General features: G+C 49.2%; 1 protein-coding gene across 1 annotated transcript; it reads left to right on the top strand.

Moving 5' to 3' along the window:
• Window positions 1-269: 269 nt before the first annotated feature.
• On the top strand, window positions 270-27077 carry TFF2 (trefoil factor 2). Its single transcript, XM_034653681.1, has 5 exons — window positions 270-368; window positions 1056-1205; window positions 2029-2175; window positions 9142-9288; window positions 26983-27077. The coding sequence occupies exons 1-5, from the start codon at window positions 290-292 to the stop codon at window positions 27075-27077; spliced, it is 618 nt and encodes a 205-aa protein (XP_034509572.1). The 5' UTR covers window positions 270-289.
• Window positions 27078-27220: the final 143 nt, after the last annotated feature.

Below are 27220 nucleotides of genomic sequence, written 5' to 3' on the forward strand. Positions count from 1 at the left end.
ATGCCAGACGTGGCCGCTTTTCCACGTTGGCATCCTGGCATGACCTGGCTCCTGGCCCTGGGGCGGCACGGGAGCCCCTGCCAGAAGCCTCGCCTGCAGGCAAGGCCGCTCTGTCTCCTGCCCAGCGGCCTATCTCAGCTCCTTTTCCCAACAAAGGACCCAAGTTGGTGCCACAAGGGACAGAGAGAAGTTATTTGCGTTTGCTGAGCAAACAGAGAGGACATTATAAAACAGCTCATGACAACGGGCAGTGCGCATTCCACAGGCGGTCCTGGAGTGCGGCACGGACATGGCATCCCGAAGCGTCCAGCTCTCGGCCGTGCTCCTAACCCTGGGGCTGTGTGTCCTGGTGGGGGCCCAAAAGCCTTGTAAGTGACCGCCCGCAAGTTGCCCTGTGCAGCTCAGCGTCCTTGACTGGGCAACAGGGCATTCAGGCCCCGAGAGCCAGGAGAAACCCCAAATGCAATGGGGGTACCCAAGTCCCTTGCCCTTGGTGGGTCTCTGCTCTTGTTTCTTTTCCTCAAAGCCGCAGGGCGAATGATGGGTTCACTTGAGAGCAGAAGGAGCTGAAAGGGCATCCTGAGCTCTGTGATGTGGGCTGATTGCATTTGTGCATCCTTCCCTGCCATTCGGGAAGGACCCCAGAGGTGTGTGACCTCCAGGAAAGGCCTCCTTTCCGGAAAAGATCAGGGTGACCACAGGTGCTGGGGGGCCAGCTGGGGAGAGGGATTGGGGCAGGAGGCCCCCAGGACATTAGGAGCCCACCTTGGTCACCTTTCATCTTGACTTTTCTGAGGTCCACCGTCTGCCGTCTTTCCTGAATTTTCTTTCTTTCTTTCTTTCTTTCTTTCTTTCTTTCTTTCTTTCTTTCTTTCTAACTAATAATTTCTGCAGAGCCCTGTTTGCTGCTCAGGACGTTGCATAGTTCAAATCTGGGCAAGATGAGATCTTGTGATTTCCCTGTGTGGCCACAGGACCTGGGGAAGGGTCTGAACGTGCCCCAAGAGCAGGTGGGGGCACGTGGGGCGAGAGGTTGACCAAGGCTCTCTCCCCAGCCCCCTGCCAGTGCTCGCGGATCGCAGCACACAACAGGACAAACTGTGGCTTCCCGGGCATCACCCCCGACACGTGCTTCGGAAGAGGCTGCTGCTTCGACTCCAAAATCCGCAACATCCCCTGGTGTTTCCGCCCCCTCCCAAAGCAAGGTAACCGGCCAGGGAGTGGCCCTCTTCCCGCCCCCACCCCAGCCAGCCAGCAGGGAAGAGACGGCGACCCCTGGCCCGCTGTCCACACCTGGAGCCTCAAGGGTCAGCCACTCGCCCCTCCCACAGACACGTGTGAGAACCCGCCGGTTGTACTGTGAGAAGGGAAAGCAGCTCCCGGGCCTTTCCCCGCTGCAGAGCTGTGACTTCCGAGGGAGCTTTAAGGGCTATGGAGGCAGTTCATAGGCCAGTATCCACATAACTGCTCGCAGGCCTCCAATGGTAAGAGAGTCAGTTAAGACTTCCAGGATTTTCTCCTGAGAGCGAGGTTTAGGGCAGTGCACATGAGCAAGAGAGAAGGTCATTCGTGCCAAGTTGCGTGTGCAGAGCAGAGTTGCGTATGGGGGGAGCTCGGCACCCGCGGCCGCCCCCCTCCACTGTCACAGGTCCCTGGGTTCCGAAGGGCACACGGCTGGTCACCAGGCAGGGCCCTCCCTCTCGTGGAAGCATGGCCGGCTTTCAGGACTCAGGCAAAACGCTTCACCTGCTTAACGGGTGCCCACCGCCGTTCTCATCAGGGCACGGCAGTTCCCCATTTTACAGACGGGAATACCGGGTCCGGGGAGGCCAACGGAGTTTCCCAAGGCCTAGAACGTCTGACCTGTGGCGTCCGTGCAGATGCTCAGACGGTCCTCGGGGCGTCATGGTCCCGCAGCCCTTCACCACACACGGAGGCTGGAGCCCAGCAGCGTCCCCGCGGGAGGACGGGCAGAGGCATTGCGGGCTCTGAGCTGCCCTCACCCAGCCTCCATGTTGCCCCTTCCAGAGTTGGAGGAGTGTGTCATGGATGTGTCGGTGCGCAAGAACTGTGGGTACCCAGGCATCAGCCCCCAGGAGTGTGCGGCTCGCAAGTGCTGCTTTTCCGACACGATCGTCAACGTGCCCTGGTGCTTCTTCCCAATCTCTGTGGAAGGTAACGTCCCCGCAGGACGCGGCTGGGAGCTGGGGCCAGGCCCCAATACCAGTGGGGACAGTTTCAGGAAAACTCGGCTCTGAGGGCGGCTCCCCACAGTGACAGCTGCTCTTGGATGAGCCGAAAGCCGCCAGCATTCCAATGGTGGCCTGTGGGACAGCCGCAGAGAGCAAGTCGCCTCAGCCACGCCCCTGGGTCCCGGCCCAGCTGACTGTCATGCAGCCATGGGTTGGCAGTGTCACTAAGTGCCATGTGCTATGCTGGGGACCAGGGGTGGACGTGGGCCTTCCCCCGTGGGCCTCGCTCTTCCCTCATTCGTGAGCACAAGGAACAAGTTCTGTCCGCGGCGGCCTGCTCAGGGCCACCCTGGTGGGGTCCAGTCGTCCCTTCCCCCTTCGCTACAATGCATCTCCTGACCCTGAGTTATCAACACCAAGGAAAGCTCCAGCACATCCCCCAAAATGGGCAACGTGCCCTTGCCCATGCCGGACGCTTTTCTTTCCCTGTTTCAGGACGTCAGGGTGAGCCAAAGAGGGCAGCCCTCACTTGGACACTTCTGAGTGATTTTTGTGGGACTTAAGGGTCTCTCTGGATAATTGCCAGTTACTGGGAAAGAACGGACGCCTGAGGAACGTTCCCTTTCCCTCCCAGGAGGGAGCTCCTTGAGCAGACATTCTGGCCAAGGGCTTGCTGACAGGAGCCCCCAGAGCCTGTGAGCGCGGGCTCCCTCAGCCCCCAGACACTGTCAGCAACCCTGGCATTTCACATTTCTAGATTGCAGTTACTAAGCGGAGTCCCTTCCGAGAACCCACCAGGCTCCCTGGGTGTTTGGAAATGAAGAATACTCACCATCGCATCTCATGTCTCCAGAGTTCCTGGCTTTCCTTAATCTGCTTTTTATCCTTTTCACTGGTTCAACATACATTTCTTCAAATAAAGAAAACCCTTAAAAGCTGCTATATTTCCTTTTGGCTTCATTGACACAGACGTGGAGAGAGAGAGGGAGAGAGAGGGAGTGTGCATGCATACAGGTGTGAGAGTGTGAGTGTGGGGGCAGGGTTCTACGACTCATCCAGCAGGTGCAAACCACCCCAGCAGCGAGGGAATTCAGGGTCCACCGTCACTCCCATTCCCAGTCATTTGTATAAAAACTCAAATGACTTTAGCCCTGAAAACCTCTCGGAGTAACGTCTGATTTCAGATTTTGGTTACAAAATTGCCTCGCTGTTATCAAACGCATCCCACACCACGGATTTTGCGGGAGTGCCGGGCACCATCATCCGTCCTCTCAGGGGTGGGGCGGGGTGGGCTGGCTCCAACGCTTCCCCTCCTCCACCCGTGAGGATGTCGCCGCAGCCGAAGCCAGTCCAAAGAGGAGGTTGACAACTTCCACCGAGACCCGGCCAGGCTGAGGGAGGGTTTGGGCACAAAACCTTGTGGCCTGCGTCTCCGCGGAGGGTTCCTGGCATTCTTCAGTCAGGGGCGAGGGTGCAGGGGGAGGACGCGGGCCAGTCTTTCTGTGGCTTCTTCTTTCTCCCCAATGCCACCTCCAGCCTGAGCCCGCTGGCTCAGCCAGGGTGTCACCCAGTGGCCCCTTGGAAATCAGGGGTTTCCACCTTGGGAATCCAAGGCCTCCCCTTCCAGGGTGGGGAGGGACCGGCGACGCGGGCTTTGCAGCCAAAGGCAGGAACATTCACAAGTGCGTCTTCAAGGGGGACCTCAGCCCACGCCAGCTCTCGGGATGCTTCTTTTGAGTCAAGTCACTGCTGTATCTTTGTCTGGCTTACAACACACTCGTCAGCTCAGCGAATCGAGGACTTGGGGTCTCGGATGCAGGACGGGAGGCCAGTGGAGACGGACGCCTATGACGTTATGCACCACAGAGCACCCTGTCGCTCACGGTGTGGTTCCGAGTGAGCACGGCCCGGCCACGCCCGAGGCCCACAGCCACGTCAGGCCCAGTGTTTCGGAGAAGGTCTTTGGGACGCACCTCCAGGGACGCATGGCTCTTCCGTCCCAACACTCCTGGACGGAGAGTTTGGGGTTCTGCTCCCAGCACTGGTGGCTGTGGCCGTCACACATGCTGGGTTTGGTGCGAGCTGCTGGTTTTGTACCCTCCTTGGGCATTTTCCGGTCCACAGCCCCCATCCTCAGGCTGCAGGGGCCCTCGGCATGCATCTCTGGATGCGGGAATGGGGCATTCTTCCTCAGAGTTCTCTCCTCATGCCCCCTCCCCAGTCCCACTTCCTCGGGCGGGAGTCTCCCCGGTGCAGTGTGCCCTGGGTTCTGGGCCGATCCTGGGTCGCCCCTCTGAAAACCGAGGGCAGCTTCTGGAAGAGCCGCACAGCTTCTGCCACGGACCCGGGGGGCTTGGTGGATCTACTCCGTGTCAGAGACTCTGACACCTGCGGGTTACAGGTCACCGTGTGGCACCCCAGTGTGGTTGGGATGGTGCTGCCCCCACCTCCTCTTTGAGGTGGGCCTCCCGAGGGTCCTCGTTGTCCCGGGAGCAACAGCTGTGACATTCAAACCCTCCCCATCAGAAAAGCCAATCTTCCTCTTTTCTCCTCCTGCAATGAGGTAATTCCTTGGTCTCCTCTGCTGTGTCTGCTTCCCTTTCCCTCCGTTTGGTCTCCTCCAGTGGGACCCTGCTGGTGGGCGAGCAGGGAGGCTGGTGCAGAGGGTCTGGGCAGCGTCACCCCCGACCACAGCAGGCGAAGGGGGAAGGCCAGCTCTGCCCCTCAATCCCACTGTCCCGGTCTCCCAGCTCCCCACGATCATGCAGTCCTTGCCTGGTGGTTCAGGTAGAGAGATGCTTGGACAAGCCTCTTGGCCAAGGGAAAAAGAGGACATGTCACAGTGCACCTGTGGGCTGATATCCCTGGTGTGTGACCTCGGGAAGGTTCTCTTATCTCTCAGGTCATCAGCCTTTCTGTTTGCAAAATATAGGTACTAATTCCATCCCTGGCCATGTTGTAGTGGGAAAATGCCCAATCTCCGTGAGCTGCCTGGTACCCAGTGGGCTCCTTCTGGAGCGTCTGGACAGAAGTGACTCTCCTCTCTTGTCCTGACAAGACCACGCAGGGACCTGCTGAAAAGCCCCTACTGTGTGCAGTCCTTTGCCCAAGGCTTGTCTGTGTCTGTGTGAACAGCTGTGGGAGGTTTCCAGGGCATTCCTGGGAGTTTCCTGCACTTCCCTGAACCCAAATGGATTGGGGACAGAGGAGCCGCCTTGGTCCACAGCACCTGAAAGAGCATGACCCCTGCTGCAACCCAGCCAGGCTCCCCTGGAAGCTCAGACACAGATGGGCTGATACCATGGCTCCAAGGCAGGATGACCAGCTTTCCACAAGGTCTCGTGGGTGGCTGACTCCGTATGATTTCCTGTCACCCGAAGAGAGAACTTTGTAAGTGCTCAAGCTTCATCAGCACAGTCAGAAGTGTGGCTTCGCCACCGTTCTGCTTGTCGTCCTCGGGACAGGTGGCTAACGGATGTAAAGAGCTTCTGGCCAAGGACGCTCACATGTCAGTCCTCCAGCGCCCTCTGCTGGCCAGCCTGGGAGGGGCTGCCCCTGCCGTCCCCCCTTGGGCATGGCGGGACCCCTGGCGGCGAAGGTGTCGTGTGTCTGCTATAGTTGGCCTCCCAGCGTCAAAAGAGTCATCTTGATGACTATTGTAAGTGACTAAACTGATCACAGAAGTCACCCTTCTGTGTCGGGACGTTCCTTCTTCGACTGCGTGAAACAAGAACCCTGTGATCCTGTAACACCATCGATCAGTTATGACCTCATTTAAGCTTAATTACGTCTGTAAAGCTCCCCCTCCATCACCTCCCCAGCCCCCCACCCCCGGTCTCCAAATACCATCAACCTGAGGATAGGGGCTTCAACATATGGACTTGGGGGGTACGACCCAGTCACAGCATCATTAATCAGCTCAGTCTTTGCCCTAGTAACACTGATAATGCTAACAGTTATACCTTAAAGGTGTTTTTTTAAAAAATTAGCTCGATGGAGGTATAATTCAACATAATAAAAATTGCCTGTTTTAAGTGAATTGACTCGCTGAGTTTTGAAAGATGTACACACTCACGGAGACACAGCGAAGACACGGAAACCCCTCTGCCCTTTCACGGTCGATTCCCACCTCCCACCTCCAGCCCCAAGACACCAGTGATCCCCTCTCTTTCACTACAGTTTGACTCTTCTGGAATTTCACACAAAGAACCCAACAGGCCGTGCTCCTGGGCCTGTCTTCTCTCACTCAGCACCACGCTCCCCAGCCGCATCCCGGTCTCTGCTGTCTGTGTGTAAGGGGGCTCCCCTCCGTCATTTCCCGCCTCTCCCCTGTCCCCCAGCAGGGGCATCTGACACCGGTACTGCCCACCAGCTGATGGAGTCCCGGCAGGTTCCCGTTCTTTAGTCTGAACCAAGTTGCGATGAATAATGACGTGCAGGTCTTCCTGGACTTTGGGTAAATACCTATTCTCGGGGTAAAAGTCCGCGGGTGAGATTGCCGGGTAGCATGGGAAGTGTCAGTGCTACTTTGTAAGAATCGAACAAACCCTTCTCCAGAGTAATTGTCCTGTTCTGCCTGCCCAGTAACAACGTATGAGAATTTCGGGTGTTCTGTATCCACTCCTATACTTGGTATCATTTGTTTTTCTATTGTAGCCAGGCTCCTGGATGTGATATCATATTTCATTTTCATTTTCATTTATATTTCCCTAGCAGCTAGTGACATGGTGTGTCTTTTCGCGGGCTTGTCTTTGTCTTACATCTTCTCTGCTAAAGCCTTTGCCCAAATCTTCACATCATTTTACTCAGGGGCTTCGTCCTCTTCACCCTGAGCTGTCGGGGCTCTTCATCTATTCTGCAGACGAGTTCTTCAGCTCTCGGGTGTTGTGCAAACACTTGCCCCCTGTCTGTGACTTGCTTTTCCCTTCCCTTGGCGGTAACTTTCAAAGAGCGAGTGTGTTTCCTTTTGCTCAAGCCCACCTTTATGACTCACACTTTTTGTGTCCCCCACTAAAAAAAAATCTGCCTAATCCAAGGCCACAGAGGTTTTCTATTGTATAGTCTTCTAGAAGGGTTATAACTTTAGCATTTTGGGTTTACGACACTTTTCAAGTTAATTTTTCAGTATGAATTTGGACGTTTTCCTTTATTTTTTATTCTCTGGAACAATCTCTGTAGCCAAGGGGCCACTTGCTGTTTGCAGCTTTGTTAGAATTTCCCTGTGAGAGCCTCTGGGCATGAAGAATTTCACAGGTGTGTGCCTGGGTAACGTTTTCTATTTCTCCTGCAGTTTATTTGAGCTTTCTGTTTCTATTGGGGCAATTTTGGGGAACCGTGCTTTTCCTAGGGACTTATCCATTTCATCCAGATTTCCCAAATTGCACAGAGTTGCATAAAGTTGTGCAGAGTGGCTTCATATAAGTTGTAAAGTTTCCTTTGTTTCAGTAGTTGTTTCCCCTTCGTCAATCCTTATTTCGTATATTGGGGTTTTTCCCTCCTCCTTTTTTCTCCCTTAATCAGGTTGGCTGGTGGTTTGAAATTTTAGCTGTTTTGTGTAGTTGTTATTTTTTTTTTAAGAACAGACATTTTGATGTGTTGCTTAATCGAACACTTTCCCCTTAGCTCCTTCATCAATTGCTTTATTTGGGCTCGTGTTATTCCTTATGCTGGAAATTTAATCCACTATCTGTTGATCTGTGTTTAAAGCTATACATTTTACTGCCATTGATATTTTAAACATTCTTTATACATTCAGAAAGTCGGTGTTTTTATTATGATTTTTTTAAAAATTCTGTAATTCTGGTTCGTAGTTTATGTTTTAGCCATGAGTGTTTACCTTATATTTAAAGTATGTAAACATCCATGTGCAAAAACCTTTTAAAAATGTTGTCCTGACTTCTTAGTTTTGTTGTCTTTGACCACAGAGCGATTGTAAGGCTTCCACTCTGTGGAGCGTCATGCTTCCCTGGCCAGCAGGCATGTGACGAAGTCTCGTGCTTCTTTCCCGTGGGCACTTACGAGGTCGCATTGTCAGGACTTAAAGCCTCATGTGCATGTGTCCCTAAGATCTACCTTACTGATTACTCTGCTGCTGTCTCTATTTTCATACTTAGTTTCCTGCTCACATGACTTGTCTTAGGCCCAGCATGGTGTCCCCAACGTTCATCGATTGTGTTTTTATCCATTTCTGCCTGCATAACCCATTCTTTCTGGTTTGTAAAGCAGAACACCTTTGCCGAGCCTTTTATTGGTGCGAACGTGTTCATAACTGTTACATCCTCATTGTGACTTGCGGCTTATGTAGTGTCCTTCTTGGTCATGTGTGAGTGCTTTGGCCTGAATTCTATCTTGTGGGACCATCGAGATGGCACCCTACTCACTCAGTGTCCTGCTGGATAAATCCCTTCTGATCATTAGTGTTTTAAAGTTCTATATTTTTAGATTTATTTTTTTAGATCTATATTTTTAGATTTTTTTATTTTAGATTTATTTTTATTATTTTTAATAAATATAATTTATTTTATAATGTATTATAATATAATATAGTCTATAATATATATTATAGACNGGTCCCTGGGTTCCGAAGGGCACACGGCTGGTCACCAGGCAGGGCCCTCCCTCTCGTGGAAGCATGGCCGGCTTTCAGGACTCAGGCAAAACGCTTCACCTGCTTAACGGGTGCCCACCGCCGTTCTCATCAGGGCACGGCAGTTCCCCATTTTACAGACGGGAATACCGGGTCCGGGGAGGCCAACGGAGTTTCCCAAGGCCTAGAACGTCTGACCTGTGGCGTCCGTGCAGATGCTCAGACGGTCCTCGGGGCGTCATGGTCCCGCAGCCCTTCACCACACACGGAGGCTGGAGCCCAGCAGCGTCCCCGCGGGAGGACGGGCAGAGGCATTGCGGGCTCTGAGCTGCCCTCACCCAGCCTCCATGTTGCCCCTTCCAGAGTTGGAGGAGTGTGTCATGGATGTGTCGGTGCGCAAGAACTGTGGGTACCCAGGCATCAGCCCCCAGGAGTGTGCGGCTCGCAAGTGCTGCTTTTCCGACACGATCGTCAACGTGCCCTGGTGCTTCTTCCCAATCTCTGTGGAAGGTAACGTCCCCGCAGGACGCGGCTGGGAGCTGGGGCCAGGCCCCAATACCAGTGGGGACCGTTTCAGGAAAACTCGGCTCTGAGGGCGGCTCCCCACAGTGACAGCTGCTCTTGGATGAGCCGAAAGCCGCCAGCATTACAATGGTGGCCTGTGGGACAGCCGCAGAGAGCAAGTCGCCTCAGCCACGCCCCTGGGTCCCGGCCTAGCTGACTGTCATGCAGCCATGGGTTGGCAGTGCCACTAAGTGCCATGTGCTATGCTGGGGGCCAGGGGTGGACGTGGGCCTTCCCCTGTGGGCCTCGCTCTTCCCTCATTTGTGAGCACAAGGAACAAGTTCTGTCCGCGGCGGCCTGCTCAGGGCCACCCTGGTGGGGTCCAGTCGTCCCTTCCCCCTTCGCTACAATGCATCTCCTGACCCTGAGTTATCAACACCAAGGAAAGCTCCAGCACATCCCCCAAAATGGGCAACGTGCCCTTGCCCATGCCGGACGCTTTTCTTTCCCTGTTTCAGGACGTCAGGGTGAGCCAAAGAGGGCAGCCCTCACTTGGACACTTCTGAGTGATTTTTGTGGGACTTAAGGGTCTCTCTGGATAATTGCCAGTTACTGGGAAAGAACGGACGCCTGAGGAACGTTCCCTTTCCCTCCCAGGAGGGAGCTCCTTGAGCAGACATTCTGGCCAAGGGCTTGCTGACAGGAGCCCCCAGAGCCTGTGAGCGCGGGCTCCCTCAGCCCCCAGACACTGTCAGCAACCCTGGCATTTCACATTTCTAGATTGCAGTTACTAAGCGGAGTCCCTTCCGAGAACCCACCAGGCTCCCTGGGTGTTTGGAAATGAAGAATACTCACCATCGCATCTCATGTCTCCAGAGTTCCTGGCTTTCCTTAATCTGCTTTTTATCCTTTTCACTGGTTCAACATACATTTCTTCAAATAAAGAAAACCCTTAAAAGCTGCTATATTTCCTTTTGGCTTCATTGACACAGACGTGGAGAGAGAGAGGGAGAGAGAGGGAGTGTGCGTGCATACAGGTGTGAGAGTGTGAGTGTGGGGGCAGGGTTCTATGACTCATCCAGCAGGTGCAAACCACCCCAGCAGCGAGGGAATTCAGGGTCCACCGTCACTCCCATTCCCAGTCATTTGTATAAAAACTCAAATGACTTTAGCCCTGAAAACCTCTCGGAGTAACGTCTGATTTCAGATTTTGGTTACAAAATTGCCTCGCTGTTATCAAACGCATCCCACACCACGGATTTTGCGGGAGTGCCGGGCACCATCATCCGTCCTCTCAGGGGTGGGGCGGGGTGGGCTGGCTCCAACGCTTCCCCTCCTCCACCCGTGAGGATGTCGCCGCAGCCGAAGCCAGTCCAAAGAGGAGGTTGACAACTTCCACCGAGACCCGGCCAGGCTGAGGGAGGGTTTGGGCACAAAACCTTGTGGCCTGCGTCTCCGCGGAGGGTTCCTGGCATTCTTCAGTCAGGGGCGAGGGTGCAGGGGGAGGACGCGGGCCAGTCTTTCTGTGGCTTCTTCTTTCTCCCCAATGCCACCTACAGCCTGAGCCCGCTGGCTCAGCCAGGGTGTCACCCAGTGGCCCCTTGGAAATCAGGGGTTTCCACCTTGGGAATCCAAGGCCTCCCCTTCCAGGGTGGGGAGGGACCGGCGACGCGGGCTTTGCAGCCAAAGGCAGGAACATTCACAAGTGCGTCTTCAAGGGGGACCTCAGCCCACGCCAGCTCTCGGGATGCTTCTTTTGAGTCAAGTCACTGCTGTATCTTTGTCTGGCTTACAACACACTCGTCAGCTCAGCGAATCGAGGACTTGGGGTCTCGGATGCAGGACGGGAGGCCAGTGGAGACGGACGCCTATGACGTTATGCACCACAGAGCACCCTGTCGCTCACGGTGTGGTTCCGAGTGAGCACGGCCCGGCCACGCCCGAGGCCCACAGCCACGTCANTGAGGCCCACAGCCACGTCAGGCCCCGTGTTTGGGAGAGGGTCTCTGGGACGCACCTTCAGGGACGCATGGCTCTTCCGTCCCAACAACACTGGACGGAGAGTTTGGGGTTCTGCTCCCAGCACTGGTGGCTGTGGCCGTCACACATGCTGGGTTTGGTGCGAGCTGCTGGTTTTGTACCCTCCTTGGGCATTTTCCGGTCCACAGCCCCCATCCTCAGGCTGCAGGGGCCCTCGGCATGCATCTCTGGATGCGGGAATGGGGCATTCTTCCTCAGAGTTCTCTCCTCATGCCCCCTCCCCAGTCCCACTTCCTCGGGCGGGAGTCTCCCCGGTGCAGTGTGCCCTGGGTTCTGGGCCGATCCTGGGTCGCCCCTCTGAAAACCGAGGGCAGCTTCTGGAAGAGCCGCACAGCTTCTGCCACGGACCCGGGGGGCTTGGTGGATCTACTCCGTGTCAGAGACTCTGACACCTGCGGGTTACAGGTCACCGTGTGGCACCCCAGTGTGGTTGGGATGGTGCTGCCCCCACCTCCTCTTTGAGGTGGGCCTCCCGAGGGTCCTCGTTGTCCCGGGAGCAACAGCTGTGACATTCAAACCCTCCCCATCAGAAAAGCCAATCTTCCTCTTTTCTCCTCCTGCAATGAGGTAATTCCTTGGTCTCCTCTGCTGTGTCTGCTTCCCTTTCCCTCCGTTTGGTCTCCTCCAGTGGGACCCTGCTGGTGGGCGAGCAGGGAGGCTGGTGCAGAGGGTCTGGCAGCGTCACCCCCGACCACAGCAGGCGAAGGGGGAAGGCCAGCTCTGCCCCTCAATCCCACTGTCCCGGTCTCCCAGCTCCCCACGATCATGCAGTCCTTGCCTGGTGGTTCAGGTAGAGAGATGCTTGGACAAGCCTCTTGGCCAAGGGAAAAAGAGGACATGTCACAGTGCACCTGTGGGCTGATATCCCTGGTGTGTGACCTCGGGAAGGTTCTCTTATCTCTCAGGTCATCAGCCTTTCTGTTTGCAAAATATAGGTACTAATTCCATCCCTGGCCATGTTGTAGTGGGAAAATGCCCAATCTCCGTGAGCTGCCTGGTACCCAGTGGGCTCCTTCTGGAGCGTCTGGACAGAAGTGACTCTCCTCTCTTGTCCTGACAAGACCACGCAGGGACCTGCTGAAAAGCCCCTACTGTGTGCAGTCCTTTGCCCAAGGCTTGTCTGTGTCTGTGTGAACAGCTGTGGGAGGTTTCCAGGGCATTCCTGGGAGTTTCCTGCACTTCCCTGAACCCAAATGGATTGGGGACAGAGGAGCCGCCTTGGTCCACAGCACCTGAAAGAGCATGACCCCTGCTGCAACCCAGCCAGGCTCCCCTGGAAGCTCAGACACAGATGGGCTGATACCATGGCTCCAAGGCAGGATGACCAGCTTTCCACAAGGTCTCGTGGGTGGCTGACTCCGTATGATTTCCTGTCACCCGAAGAGAGAACTTTGTAAGTGCTCAAGCTTCATCAGCACAGTCAGAAGTGTGGCTTCGCCACCGTTCTGCTTGTCGTCCTCGGGACAGGTGGCTAACGGATGTAAAGAGCTTCTGGCCAAGGACGCTCACATGTCAGTCCTCCAGCGCCCTCTGCTGGCCAGCCTGGGAGGGGCTGCCCCTGCCGTCCCCCCTTGGGCATGGCGGGACCCCTGGCGGCGAAGGTGTCGTGTGTCTGCTATAGTTGGCCTCCCAGCGTCAAAAGAGTCATCTTGATGACTATTGTAAGTGACTAAACTGATCACAGAAGTCACCCTTCTGTGTCGGGACGTTCCTTCTTCGACTGCGTGAAACAAGAACCCTGTGATCCTGTAACACCATCGATCAGTTATGACCTCATTTAANGGTCTACAGTTATGACCTCATTTAAGCTTAATTACGTCTGTAAAGCTCCCCCTCCGTCACCTCCCCAGCCCCCCACCCCCGGTCTCCAAATACCATCAACCTGAGGATAGGGGCTTCAACATATGGACTTGGGGGGTACGACCCAGTCACAGCATCATTAATCAGCTCAGTCTTTGCCCTAGTAACACTGATAATGCTAACAGTTATACCTTAAAGGTGTTTTTTTAAAAAATTAGCTCGATGGAGGTATAATTCAACATAATAAAAATTGCCTGTTTTAAGTGAATTGACTCGCTGAGTTTTGAAAGATGTACACACTCACGGAGACACAGCGAAGACACGGAAACCCCTCTGCCCTTTCACGGTCGATTCCCACCTCCCACCTCCAGCCCCAAGACACCAGTGATCCCCTCTCTTTCACTACAGTTTGACTCTTCTGGAATTTCACACAAAGAACCCAACAGGCCGTGCTCCTGGGCCTGTCTTCTCTCACTCAGCACCACGCTCCCCAGCCGCATCCCGGTCTCTGCTGTCTGTGTGTAAGGGGGCTCCCCTCCGTCATTTCCCGCCTCTCCCCTGTCCCCCAGCAGGGGCATCTGACACCGGTACTGCCCACCAGCTGATGGAGTCCCGGCAGGTTCCCGTTCTTTAGTCTGAACCAAGTTGCGATGAATAATGACGTGCAGGTCTTCCTGGACTTTGGGTAAATACCTATTCTCGGGGTAAAAGTCCGCGGGTGAGATTGCCAGGTAGCATGGGAAGTGTCAGTGCTACTTTGTAAGAATCGAACAAACCCTTCTCCAGAGTAATTGTCCTGTTCTGCCTGCCCAGTAACAACGTATGAGAATTTCGGGTGTTCTGTATCCACTCCTATACTTGGTATCATTTGTTTTTCTATTGTAGCCAGGCTCCTGGATGTGATATCATATTTCATTTTCATTTTCATTTATATTTCCCTAGCAGCTAGTGACATGGTGTGTCTTTTCGCGGGCTTGTCTTTGTCTTACATCTTCTCTGCTAAAGCCTTTGCCCAAATCTTCACATCATTTTACTCAGGGGCTTCGTCCTCTTCACCCTGAGCTGTCGGGGCTCTTCATCTATTCTGCAGACGAGTTCTTCAGCTCTCGGGTGTTGTGCAAACACTTGCCCCCTGTCTGTGACTTGCTTTTCCCTTCCCTTGGCGGTAACTTTCAAAGAGCGAGTGTGTTTCCTTTTGCTCAAGCCCACCTTTATGACTCACACTTTTTGTGTCCCCCACTAAAAAAAAATCTGCCTAATCCAAGGCCACAGAGGTTTTCTATTGTATAGTCTTCTAGAAGGGTTATAACTTTAGCATTTTGGGTTTACGACACTTTTCAAGTTAATTTTTCAGTATGAATTTGGACGTTTTCCTTTATTTTTTATTCTCTGGAACAATCTCTGTAGCCAAGGGGCCACTTGCTGTTTGCAGCTTTGTTAGAATTTCCCTGTGAGAGCCTCTGGGCATGAAGAATTTCACAGGTGTGTGCCTGGGTAACGTTTTCTATTTCTCCTGCAGTTTATTTGAGCTTTCTGTTTCTATTGGGGCAATTTTGGGGAACCGTGCTTTTCCTAGGGACTTATCCATTTCATCCAGATTTCCCAAATTGCACAGAGTTGCATAAAGTTGTGCAGAGTGGCTTCATATAAGTTGTAAAGTTTCCTTTGTTTCAGTAGTTGTTTCCCCTTCGTCAATCCTTATTTCGTATATTGGGGTTTTTCCCTCCTCCTTTTTTCTCCCTTAATCAGGTTGGCTGGTGGTTTGAAATTTTAGCTGTTTTGTGTAGTTGTTATTTTTTTTTTAAGAACAGACATTTTGATGTGTTGCTTAATCGAACACTTTCCCCTTAGCTCCTTCATCAATTGCTTTATTTGGGCTCGTGTTATTCCTTATGCTGGAAATTTAATCCACTATCTGTTGATCTGTGTTTAAAGCTATACATTTTACTGCCATTGATATTTTAAACATTCTTTATACATTCAGAAAGTCGGTGTTTTTATTATGATTTTTTTAAAAATTCTGTAATTCTGGTTCGTAGTTTATGTTTTAGCCATGAGTGTTTACCTTATATTTAAAGTATGTAANCGATATTTTAAACATTCTTTATACATTCAGAAAGTCGGTGTTTTTATTATGATTTTTTAAAAAATTCTGTAATTCTGGTTCGTAGTTTATGTTTTAGCCATGAGTGTTTACCTTATATTTAAAGTATGTAAACATCCATGTGCAAAAACCTTTTAAAAATGTTGTCCTGACTTCTTAGTTTTGTTGTCTTTGACCACAGAGCGATTGTAAGGCTTCCACTCTGTGGAGCGTCATGCTTCCCTGGCCAGCAGGCATGTGACGAAGTCTCGTGCTTCTTTCCCGTGGGCACTTACGAGGTCGCATTGTCAGGACTTAAAGCCTCATGTGCATGTGTCCCTAAGATCTACCTTACTGATTACTCTGCTGCTGTCTCTATTTTCATACTTAGTTTCCTGCTCACATGACTTGTCTTAGGCCCAGCATGGTGTCCCCAACATTCATCGATTGTGTTTTTATCCATTTCTGCCTGCATGACCCATTCTTTCTGGTTTGTAAAGCAGAACACCTTTGCCGAGCCTTTTATTGGTGCGAACGTGTTCATAACTGTTACATCCTCATTGTGACTTGCGGCTTATGTAGTGTCCTTCTTGGTCATGTGTGAGTGCTTTGGCCTGAATTCTATCTTGTGGGACCATCGAGATGGCACCCTACTCACTCAGTGTCCTGCTGGATAAATCCCTTCTGATCATTAGTGTTTTAAAGTTCTATATTTTTAGATTTATTTTTTTAGATCTATATTTTTAGATTTTTTTATTTTAGATTTATTTTTATTATTTTTAATAAATATAATTTATTTTATAATGTATTATAATATAATATAGTCTATAATATATATTATAGACNTGTAGTGTCCTTCTTGGTCATGTGTGAGTGCTTTGGCCTGAATTCTATCTTGTGGGACCATCGAGATGGCACCCTACTCACTCAGTGTCCTGCTGGATAAATCCCTTCTGATCATTAGTGTTTTAAAGTTCTATATTTTTAGATTTATTTTTTTAGATCTATATTTTTAGATTTTTTTATTTTAGATTTATTTTTATTATTTTTAATAAATATTATATATCATATCATAATATAATAATATATTATATATAATATATTATATTATTTATATACATAATTAATATAATATAAATTTATTTTTAATAAATATAATTTATCAATAAATTCCAATTATTACAATTTTTAATCATGACGACTATTGGTTAAAAGCAGAAAGCAAATGGAATATTGGTCAAGAAACATAGGAAGCGAATGAGGAGAATCATAGCACAAATAATTACAGTGAAAACCCAACTTTGGATCTTCAGCACGAGAAGTTATCTGATGGATTGACTTAAAAATCTTGTCAGGAGCATCCACATTTCTCCAGAAAGTGAAAACAATGTTAAAAAGAAAAAAAAATGGCCAGAATATAAACTATTGTGTTTTAAACGAAACACTTCTCAGAAGTGCAATATTTATATGTCAATGCATTTTACCCTGTGCCCTACAAAGTTACTACCAAATATTCTTTGTCATCCCTACAAAAGGGCTTGACAGTTTGTTCTCTGTGAGAAGTGTCCACAGATGGGAGGGTTGGGACGCATGGCTCGATGTCTGCTTCTATACCGCTTATCACTCTTGACCCTCGTAATGACTCACGAGTGCTTATTGGCTCCAGAATCTGAACTTTCCGGCTTTGTGCTACCCTGTTCTGCAAGATGGACCCTGGTGCACTGAGTGTGTTGAATCATGATCCAAAAATCCCTCATCACGGAAATGAAACCACATGGCATTTGGTCTGCCCACTCTCGATTTGCTTTACTGGGGGTCCATAAAAGTGTGATGATAAGCAAATTCTCAGCGTCCGCTTTCCATTCACTCGGTAGCCACTGGGCGCTTGCCTGGAGCGATGCAGTTTGCTGGGTAACTAGTGGATAATGGGGCCTCAGGGTGGAGCACTGTGTTACAGGTTCCTCACCTGCGAGCCTCAGGCCACGTCCCTTCATGGATCCATCCTGCAGCCAAAAGCAGGCACCTCCGTCCTCTCGCAGGTGGGAGCTGAGCAGCAAGCAGCTTCCAGCTCAGGAGGAGGGCGGGAAGGTCAGCTGAAGCCAGGGATCTGCTCCAGGACCGGTCAGCAGCTCTGGGCGTACAACTCAGGAGTCTGGTTAGCAAGTTAGACCAAGGCCCATGGAACTGAGTCGTGAGGGACCAGGGATGGCTATCGTTTGCACCCCCAGATCATCAATAAAGCGGTCACTGCGTGGGTCCCCGTCATGTAGGCAACACCCCCGCTGCTGGGAAGAGGACGGCATCCTACCTGTCAGGTCGCACTGAGCATCACTGCTTGACTCATGCCGCCTGGAAAGGCACGTGGTTATCCAGCTGGAAACCATGCTGCAGGTGTCCAGGGACACCCGTGGAAGCTCGAATCCCAGTCTCTGTCTCTAGACCGTCAGGGTCATCGTTTCTCAACCTTCCCACTCCAAGTACAAGATGGGGAAGGGCCCAGGCTGTGACCACTCTGCTTGGTTCTTGCCATCTGGAAGCCAAGTACTGGGGACTCTTCCGCCCCCGGCTACCTGGGGTGTCTTCCACCGCATACACTCCGCATCTGGGGGTGTCTTGCTCCGTCCTGATGCCCTGGAGAGAGGCACCTGCTTGCTGCATCTTTTTCATGTTTACGCAACACATCTCCCATTGGCTCGATGACATCCCTTCTGCCTGGCAGAGCCCAGTGCAGAGTCTCCTATTCCTTCAAAACCACCTCCGTTAGAAGAGTGACGTGCTAACGTCGAGACCCCATGCCCACATATCTTTCCTCCCCCAGCTGCGTGTGTGTTTGTGACCTCACTTTTGAAATTAACATATTCGCCTGCCGTATCCTTCTCGTTGCGCAAGCCGCTGGAGGGCACTCGCTGCAGCAGTAGGGAGGTGGCCGGATCCCACCATGGGATCTTTGACTTCGACTTTATGATGCCCTCTCCATGACCACAGTTTTCTTATCAGTGTTGACCACATCATCTTCTCCCTTTATAACCTCCCACAGTACCTGGGCTGAAGCCTGTGCACACAAAGAATGTTTGGTAAATATTGACCAATTGTCCTTTGTTCAATAATTTATTCACCTATAGAAGCTCAACAAATATTAATGCTTTGGTAAAGCAAGATGTTCAGAACAAGGTATCATAGAGTGCTATGTATGTATGAATCATCTGCTCAGGAACCACAGTATTTAGCTTCTTGACGTTTCATACACGAAACAGGGCTATCATGGGTCTTGAGACCCGGTGGACGGTGGACGCCTTTGTGACTAAGAACGACAGGGAGGCATTGGCCACCGAGGCTGGCTCTTGCCTGCGGACGTTGCCGTTGTTTGTGATCTCACACTTTGCTTTCAGTTCCCCGATGGATTACATGCTTAATGGGGTGCATACGTGACAGTAGGGCAAGAGCATTCTTCGAAACATTGAGTGATGGTGAGTTCTGAAAGGGCCAACGTGAGAGACATACTTGCTTCAAATCCAGCAAATACCCATGTGGCACCTTTAACACAAACCAGCCAGAATCCCTGTGAGCAGCAGCCCCGGAGAGATGGCTGGCAGTGAGGAATTTCTCCCGGCTCAGAGGACTCTCCCTTCCCCGCATAGACAGGTGCAAGGAAGAATGTGGAGAATCTGGCCCAGGTCATCTTGCACGTTCTCTTTGCAGTTGTGATGGTCCAAAAGTTTTTTTGCTTTTGACAAACGATGCATTTCTTAAGGATGGGATCTGCTTTCAATTTCTTTCTAATTCCCTAAAAACTACCGCAGCTGAGCTAAACCTTGTCTGGGATGTGGTGGAAAAGACCAGGTATGACATAGGGTTGCATTGTATGGATGTAAGATACTTTCAACTCTGATCATTCTTATGTACCTTTTAGTGAAAAATTGGATGGGCCATTTTTTTTCTCCTCGGACGGATTAGTGCTCATTTCTAGAAAGTCAGAACCATAATCTGTAGTTTATTCTCTCGGACGGACTTGGAGGTGAAGGCTGTGAGGATGCACGTCAGAGAACACACCAATAGGACACTTGGGTTCAGAGAGGAATAGTATGAACCCAGATCACTTGGCACTTGCCCGCCGGGATACCAAGTCACGCACAAGCACTCTCTTCCTCCTCTCCCAGGAACATAGTCAGGTCTCCATATCAAACAGATTTGGCAAACCTGCTAATATGGAGAGAGAGCTGAGATTGCAATAAAGAAGCCCAGGGACCTAGGAATCAAAATCAGAAAACTTGAGCATGGAATATTTTTCCATCTTTTTGTGTCTTCCTCAATGTCTTTCAAGAGTGATTTATAGTTTCTAGAATATAGATCCTTTACGTCTCTGGTTGAGTTAATTCCAAGGTAACATATGGTTTTTGGTACTATTGTAAATGGTATGGATTCCCTAATTTCCTTTCTTCAGTCTCATTATTCGTGTATAGAAATGCAACTGATTTCTGAGCATTGATTTTGTATCCTGCCACCTTACTGAATTGCTCTATAACTTCTAATAGTTTGGGAGTGGATTCCTTTGGGTTTTCCATATAGAGTATCATGTCATCTGCAAAGAGAGACAGTTTGACTTCTTCTTTGCCGATTTGGATACTTTGATCCCTTTTTGTCGTCTGATTGCTGTTGCAAGGACTTCTAGTACTATGTTGAATAATAGTGGCGAGAGTGGGCATCCTTGTCGTGTTCCTGATCTTAAGGGAAAGGCTTCCAGCTTTTCCCCATTGAGAATAATGCTTGCAGTAGGCTTTTCATAGACGGCTTTTATGATCTTGAGAAATGTACCATCTATCCCTACACTCTGAAGGGTTTTAATCAGGAAAGGATGCTGTACTTTGTCAAATGCTTTTTCTGCACCTATTGAGAGAATCATATGATTTCTGAATTTTTGTTTCTGGATAAAATCTAAGACACTGATAGATTTGCGAATGTTGTATCACCCCTTCATCCCAGGGATGAATCCCACTTGGTCATGATGGATAATCCTTTTAATGTACAGTCGGATTCTATTAGCCGGGATCTTGTTGAGGATTTTGGAGTCCATATTCATTAGGGAAATCGGTCTATAATTCTCCTTTTTGTTGGGGTCTTTGCCTGGTTTGTGGATCAAGGTAATATTGGCCTCATAGAATGAGTTTGGTAGCTTTCCTTCTGTTTCTATTTTTTGAAATAGCTTTAGGAGAATAGGTATTATTTCTTCTTTGAATGTTTGGTAGAATTCCCCAGGAAAACCGTCTGGGCCTGGAGTTTTATTATTTGGAAGGTTGTTTATCACTGACTCAATTTCTTCATAGTTAATTGGCCTATTTAAGAAATCTATTTCTTCCTGTTTCAGTCTTGGTAGTTTATAGGTTTCCAGGAAGGCCTCCATCTCTTCCAGATTGTTTAGTTTTTTGGCATATAGCTGTTGATAAAAGTTTCTAATAATCCTTGCAATTTCAATGGTGCTGGTCGTGACCTCTCCCTTTTCAGTCATAATTTTAATAATCTCAGTCCTTTCTCTTTGTTTTTGGACAAGTTTTGCCAGTGGTCTATCAATTTTATGGATTCTCTCAAAGAACCAGCTTCTAGTCCTGTTGATCTGCTCTACTGTGGTTCTGGTCTCTAATTCATTGATTTCTGCTCTAATCTTGGTCAACTCCTTCCTTGTCAGTGGGTTAGGCCTGTCCCTCTGTTGCTGTTCCAGTTTCTTGAGGTGAGAATATAGAAACTGCATTTTAGATTTTTCTATTCTTTTGAGTGAGGCTTGGATGGCTATGTATTTCCCCCTTAGGACTGCCTTTGCAGTATCCCATAGGTTTTGGACCGTTGTGTATTCATTCTCGTTGGTCTCCATAAATTGTTTAATTTGTTTTTTGATTTCCTGGTTTATCGAGTCATTCTTGAGCAGGATGGTTCTTAGCCTCCAAGTGTTTGAGTTTCTTCCAGGTTTTTCCTTGTGGTTGAGTTCCAATTTCAGAGCGTTGTGGTCTGAGAATATGCAGGGGATAATTTCAATCTTTTGGTATTGGCTGAGACCTGTTTTGTGTCCCAGAGCATGATCTATTCTTGAGAATGTTCCATGGGCATTTGAATAGAATGAGTATTCTTTGGTTCTGGGGTGTAGTGTTCTATATATATCTATGAGGTCCAACTCGTCGAGTATGGCATTCAAAGCCTTTGATTCTTTGCTTAGTTTTTGCCAGGGTGTTCTGTCTATTTCTGATAGTGGGGTGTTGAGGTCCCCTACTATTACTGTGTTCTTATCTATATGTCTCTTTATTTTGGTTAAGAGTTGGCTTGTGTATCTTGCTGCTCCCCTGTTGGGGGCATATATATTAATAATTGTCATATCCACTTGTTGAATACTTCCTTTAAGAATAATATAGTGCCCTTCTGTATCTCTCTCTATGGCCTCTAGTTTAAAATCCAGTCTATCTGATATGAGAATTGCTACTCCAGCTTTCTTTTGAGGTCCATTTGCGTGGAAGATGGTACTCCATCCCCTTACTCTAAGTCTGAATGCATCTTTGGGTTCAAAATGAGTCTCTTGTAGACAGCAAATGGATGGGTCATGTCTTTTTATCCAATCTGCAACCCTGTGGCGTTTTATGGGAGAGTTTAAGCCATTTAGATTGATAGAGATTATTGACAGATATGATTTTAATGATGCCATTTCTCTTTAAAGTCTTTGTATCGGTTGTGACTTGCTGCTCTGTATCACTCTTGGGGCCTTTTTACCTTTATAGAGCCCCCCTTAATATCTCCTGTAGGGCTGGTTTCGTGGTTACGAAATTGGTTAATGATTGGCGATTTTGGAACGTCTTTATTTCTCCATCAATTCTGAATGACAGCTTTGCTGGATAAAGGATCCTTGGCTGCATGTTTTTCTCTGAAAGAGCTTTAAAAATGCCCCCCCAAGCCTTTCTCTCATTCCAGGTCTCTGTAGACAGGTCTGACGTAATCCTGATACCTTTGCCTTGGTACGTGAGAAATTTCTTTGCCCTGGCCGCTTTCAATACTGTATCNGTGGCATTCGGTCTGCCCACTCTCGATTTGTTTTACTGGAGGTCCATAAAAGTGTGATGATAAGCAAATTCTCAGCGTCCGCTTTCCATTCACTCGGTAGCCACTGGGCGCTTGCCTGGAGCGATGCAGTTTGCTGGGTAACTAGTGGATAATGGGGCCTCAGGGTGGAGCACTGTGTTACAGGTTCCTCACCTGCGAGCCTCAGGCCACGTCCCTTCATGGATCCATCCTGCAGCCAAAAGCAGGCACCTCCGTCCTCTCGCAGGTGGGAGCTGAGCAGCAAGCAGCTTCCAGCTCAGGAGGAGGGCGGGAAGGTCAGCTGAAGCCAGGGATCTGCTCCAGGACCGGTCAGCAGCTCTGGGCGTACAACTCAGGAGTCTGGTTAGCAAGTTAGACCAAGGCCCATGGAACTGAGTCGTGAGGGACCAGGGATGGCTATCGTTTGCACCCCCAGATCATCAATAAAGCGGTCACTGCGTGGGTCCCCGTCATGTAGGCAACACCCCCGCTGCTGGGAAGAGGACGGCATCCTACCTGTCAGGTCGCACTGAGCATCACTGCTTGACTCATGCCGCCTGGAAAGGCACGTGGTTATCCAGCTGGAAACCATGCTGCAGGTGTCCAGGGACACCCGTGGAAGCTCGAATCCCAGTCTCTGTCTCTAGACCGTCAGGGTCATCGTTTCTCAACCTTCCCACTCCAAGTACAAGATGGGGAAGGGCCCAGGCTGTGACCACTCTGCTTGGTTCTTGCCATCTGGAAGCCAAGTACTGGGGACTCTTCCGCCCCCGGCTACCTGGGGTGTCTTCCACCGCATACACTCCGCATCTGGGGGTGTCTTGCTCCGTCCTGATGCCCTGGAGAGAGGCACCTGCTTGCTGCATCTTTTTCATGTTTACGCAACACATCTCCCATTGGCTCGATGACATCCCTTCTGCCTGGCAGAGCCCAGTGCAGAGTCTCCTATTCCTTCAAAACCACCTCCGTTAGAAGAGTGACGTGCTAACGTCGAGACCCCACGCCCACATATCTTTCCTCCCCCAGCTGCGTGTGTGTTTGTGACCTCACTTTTGAAATTAACATATTCGCCTGCCGTATCCTTCTCGTTGCGCAAGCCGCTGGAGGGCACTCGCTGCAGCAGTAGGGAGGTGGCCGGATCCCACCATGGGATCTTTGACTTCGACTTTATGATGCCCTCTCCATGACCACAGTTTTCTTATCAGTGTTGACCACATCATCTTCTCCCTTTATAACCTCCCACAGTACCTGGGCTGAAGCCTGTGCACACAAAGAATGTTTGGTAAATATTGACCAATTGTCCTTTGTTCAATAATTTATTCACCTATAGAAGCTCAACAAATATTAATGCTTTGGTAAAGCAAGATGTTCAGAACAAGGTATCATAGAGTGCTATGTATGTATGAATCATCTGCTCAGGAACCACAGTATTTAGCTTCTTGACGTTTCATACACGAAACAGGGCTATCATGGGTCTTGAGACCCGGTGGACGGTGGACGCCTTTGTGACTAAGAACGACAGGGAGGCATTGGCCACCGAGGCTGGCTCTTGCCTGCGGACGTTGCCGTTGTTTGTGATCTCACACTTTGCTTTCAGTTCCCCGATGGATTACATGCTTAATGGGGTGCATACGTGACAGTAGGGCAAGAGCATTCTTCGAAACATTGAGTGATGGTGAGTTCTGAAAGGGCCAACGTGAGAGACATACTTGCTTCAAATCCAGCAAATACCCATGTGGCACCTTTAACACAAACCAGCCAGAATCCCTGTGAGCAGCAGCCCCGGAGAGATGGCTGGCAGTGAGGAATTTCTCCCGGCTCAGAGGACTCTCCCTTCCCCGCATAGACAGGTGCAAGGAAGAATGTGGAGAATCTGGCCCAGGTCATCTTGCACGTTCTCTTTGCAGTTGTGATGGTCCAAAAGTTTTTTTGCTTTTGACAAACGATGCATTTCTTAAGGATGGGATCTGCTTTCAATTTCTTTCTAATTCCCTAAAAACTACCGCAGCTGAGCTAAACCTTGTCTGGGATGTGGTGGAAAAGACCAGGTATGACATAGGGTTGCATTGTATGGATGTAAGATACTTTCAACTCTGATCATTCTTATGTACCTTTTAGTGAAAAATTGGATGGGCCATTTTTTTTCTCCTCGGACGGATTAGTGCTCATTTCTAGAAAGTCAGAACCATAATCTGTAGTTTATTCTCTCGGACGGACTTGGAGGTGAAGGCTGTGAGGATGCACGTCAGAGAACACACCAATAGGACACTTGGGTTCAGAGAGGAATAGTATGAACCCAGATCACTTGGCACTTGCCCGCCGGGATACCAAGTCACGCACAAGCACTCTCTTCCTCCTCTCCCAGGAACATAGTCAGGTCTCCATATCAAACAGATTTGGCAAACCTGCTAATATGGAGAGAGAGCTGAGATNACGGGATGGGATTCCAGAGTGGTCCCTCCCTCATCCTGGACCAGATAAGCCCCTTTGATATTGACCAGGCATCCCGGATGGAACATTAAAATGGCCCCTCCAACCCAGGACCCGGTGTTCAGATCCCGAGCCTCAGAGCTGGCTTCTCCCAGGCTCGGTCGCTCCCAGCGCTTTCTCCCCTTGCTTCCCAAACCACCTTATGTTACCTGGATTCCAAATCCTTTTCCTCAGATAAACCCTATGTAAGGTACTGTTCCCCTGTACACACACGACCCAGATTTATTCATGCTGGGCTTGCGCTCTATTGGCCTTGATACCTCTCATTTTATAAAAAAAAATAAAACAATCAAAGCACCACCTTTATGCGTTCTTACCCCTCGCTTCCTGGAGTAAACAGGCATTCTGAAGGCAGTGTACATTATTCCCATGCGTACCCACAAACGGTACCTGGCGCTTGTTGTTGTTTTTAAATAATCAGAAACGGTATTATAATATACTGGCTTTTGATCTTATATTTTACATTTAACTTCTGAAATTTACTCCTACTGATAAAAAATAGGTCTGTTGCGTTCATTTTGATGCGGAGGGCGTCCCCTATTGATGAGCAATTATGTGTCTTATTCCCGGTGTCTTCCTATCAAAACGATATGCACTTCAGTTCCCTCCGTGTAGTCAGAATGCCTGGCCCGAGCAGACGCATTAATCACACTTGGCAGCTTTGAAGAAGAGTTCCTTTTTCTCTATACCCTTGTCGGTGTTTTGTGACATGGCTACAATGTCATCCCGACCATGAGGGACATTGGGCGTCTTTCCACCTTTACCGTAAATTACCTCTGTGTGTATTTTAACAACCGTGTTTGTCTTTTTCTCATTGGTGGATAGAAATTCTTTATGTCTCCCTGATAGAGATCCTTTGTCAATTGCACGGGTTTCAAATATCTTTTCCTAGTTTGTGGCTTGGCTTTTTTTGGCACCTGTCACGTCTTGCTGAATAGGGAGCCTGGATTTTGATTGAGTCAAACCTGTCACCTATACCTTCACAATATGTGCGATTTTAGGAAATCCCAAGAAATCTTTAAAACCACAAAATGACAGGATACAAAGTTAATATAAAAACGAATTGTGTTTTTATATGTTAGCAGCGAACAATTGGGTGTGAAGTTATCACCCGTGAGTAAAGGCAGGCTTCCTTCTTCTTTCATGATCTTTATGCCTTTTGTCCCCCTCTTGCCCTGTGTCATCTGTTAGAACCACCCTTACAATGGTAAATGGAAGTGAGGGTAAGAAGCCCTGCCTTGGTCCCAGCCTTACGGGGAGAATGCTTTATTTTACCATGAAGAATGGCGCTGGGTGTTTTTGGTAGACGCCATTTATCAGCCGCTGAATGTCCCTCTCTATTCCTATTGTCTGACGGTCTTCAGCATGTGTGAGTATATGATTTCGTTAAACGCATTTTACACGTTTATTGAAATGATCACGTTTTTTATTTTCATTTCTTCTATTAATGTGGTGAATTGCATTGATTGATTATCTGATGTTAAACCTACCTTGTTATAGTTAGATAAACCCTTGCCATCCATGATGTGTTACTGTTTTTATATGTTGTTGGATTCTGCTTGCCAGTATTTTCTTAAATTTTTCTGAATCTATGTTCATGATGGTCTTTCATAATTCATAACATATTTGACAGGTTTTGGAATTAGATTTATGCTGGTCCCATAAAGTGATCTGGGAAGCAGTCCTTCCTCATCTTTTTTCTTACTTTGTGTGAGATGGGAGCTCTTTGACAGAATGAAATTGTGAAACCACGTACCTAAACCTGAAACTGAGTTGTGGGAAAGTTTTTGATAGTAAATGCAAAATTTTCCATAGAAATCGGGCTATTTAGATTTTCTATTTATTCTTATGTCCATTTGGTAAATTGTGTTTTTCAAGGGATTTGTCCATTTTATCTGAGTCATCAAATTTGTTGGTATAAAAATTAATTAATATTATTCCGCATATTACCTGATTTTCCTTTTAATGTCTGTAGGACTAAAGCAATAACCCATCTTTCATTTCTGATGTTGGTAATATGTGTTCACTCTCGTTTTCTTGATGGGTCTAGTTAGAAATGTATCAATTGTTGTTTTATCTATTCAAAAATCCAGGATGGTTAATTTTTTTCTTCTTTAGCTGTTGTTGTTGTTGTTGTTTTTCTATTTTATTTCTATTAGACCTTGTGATACTGTCCCCGCAGGTCCGGGAAGTTTTGTCTGATGTTCCCCTTTGCCCCTCTGATCTTCCATCAGGTGAGGTGGAAATATCTGTGAGCAAGAAGAGAGCCCTCACGGAAGGTGACTGCCTGGGCACCACGATCCTGGACTTCCAGACTCCAGAGCTGTGAGAAATAAACCCTACTCACGAGCCACCCAGTCCATGGCCTCTGCCAGGGCAGACTGAGCACCCGGCGGGCCAGACACACGCACTCACACCCACACACGCATTTCCCATCAGCACACAACACGTATGACAGAACGTGATGGAGCA

The sequence above is a fragment of the Ailuropoda melanoleuca genome, chromosome 1, assembly GCF_002007445.2.
Source record: "Ailuropoda melanoleuca isolate Jingjing chromosome 1, ASM200744v2, whole genome shotgun sequence".
NCBI classification, from domain to species: Eukaryota; Metazoa; Chordata; class Mammalia; order Carnivora; family Ursidae; genus Ailuropoda; species Ailuropoda melanoleuca.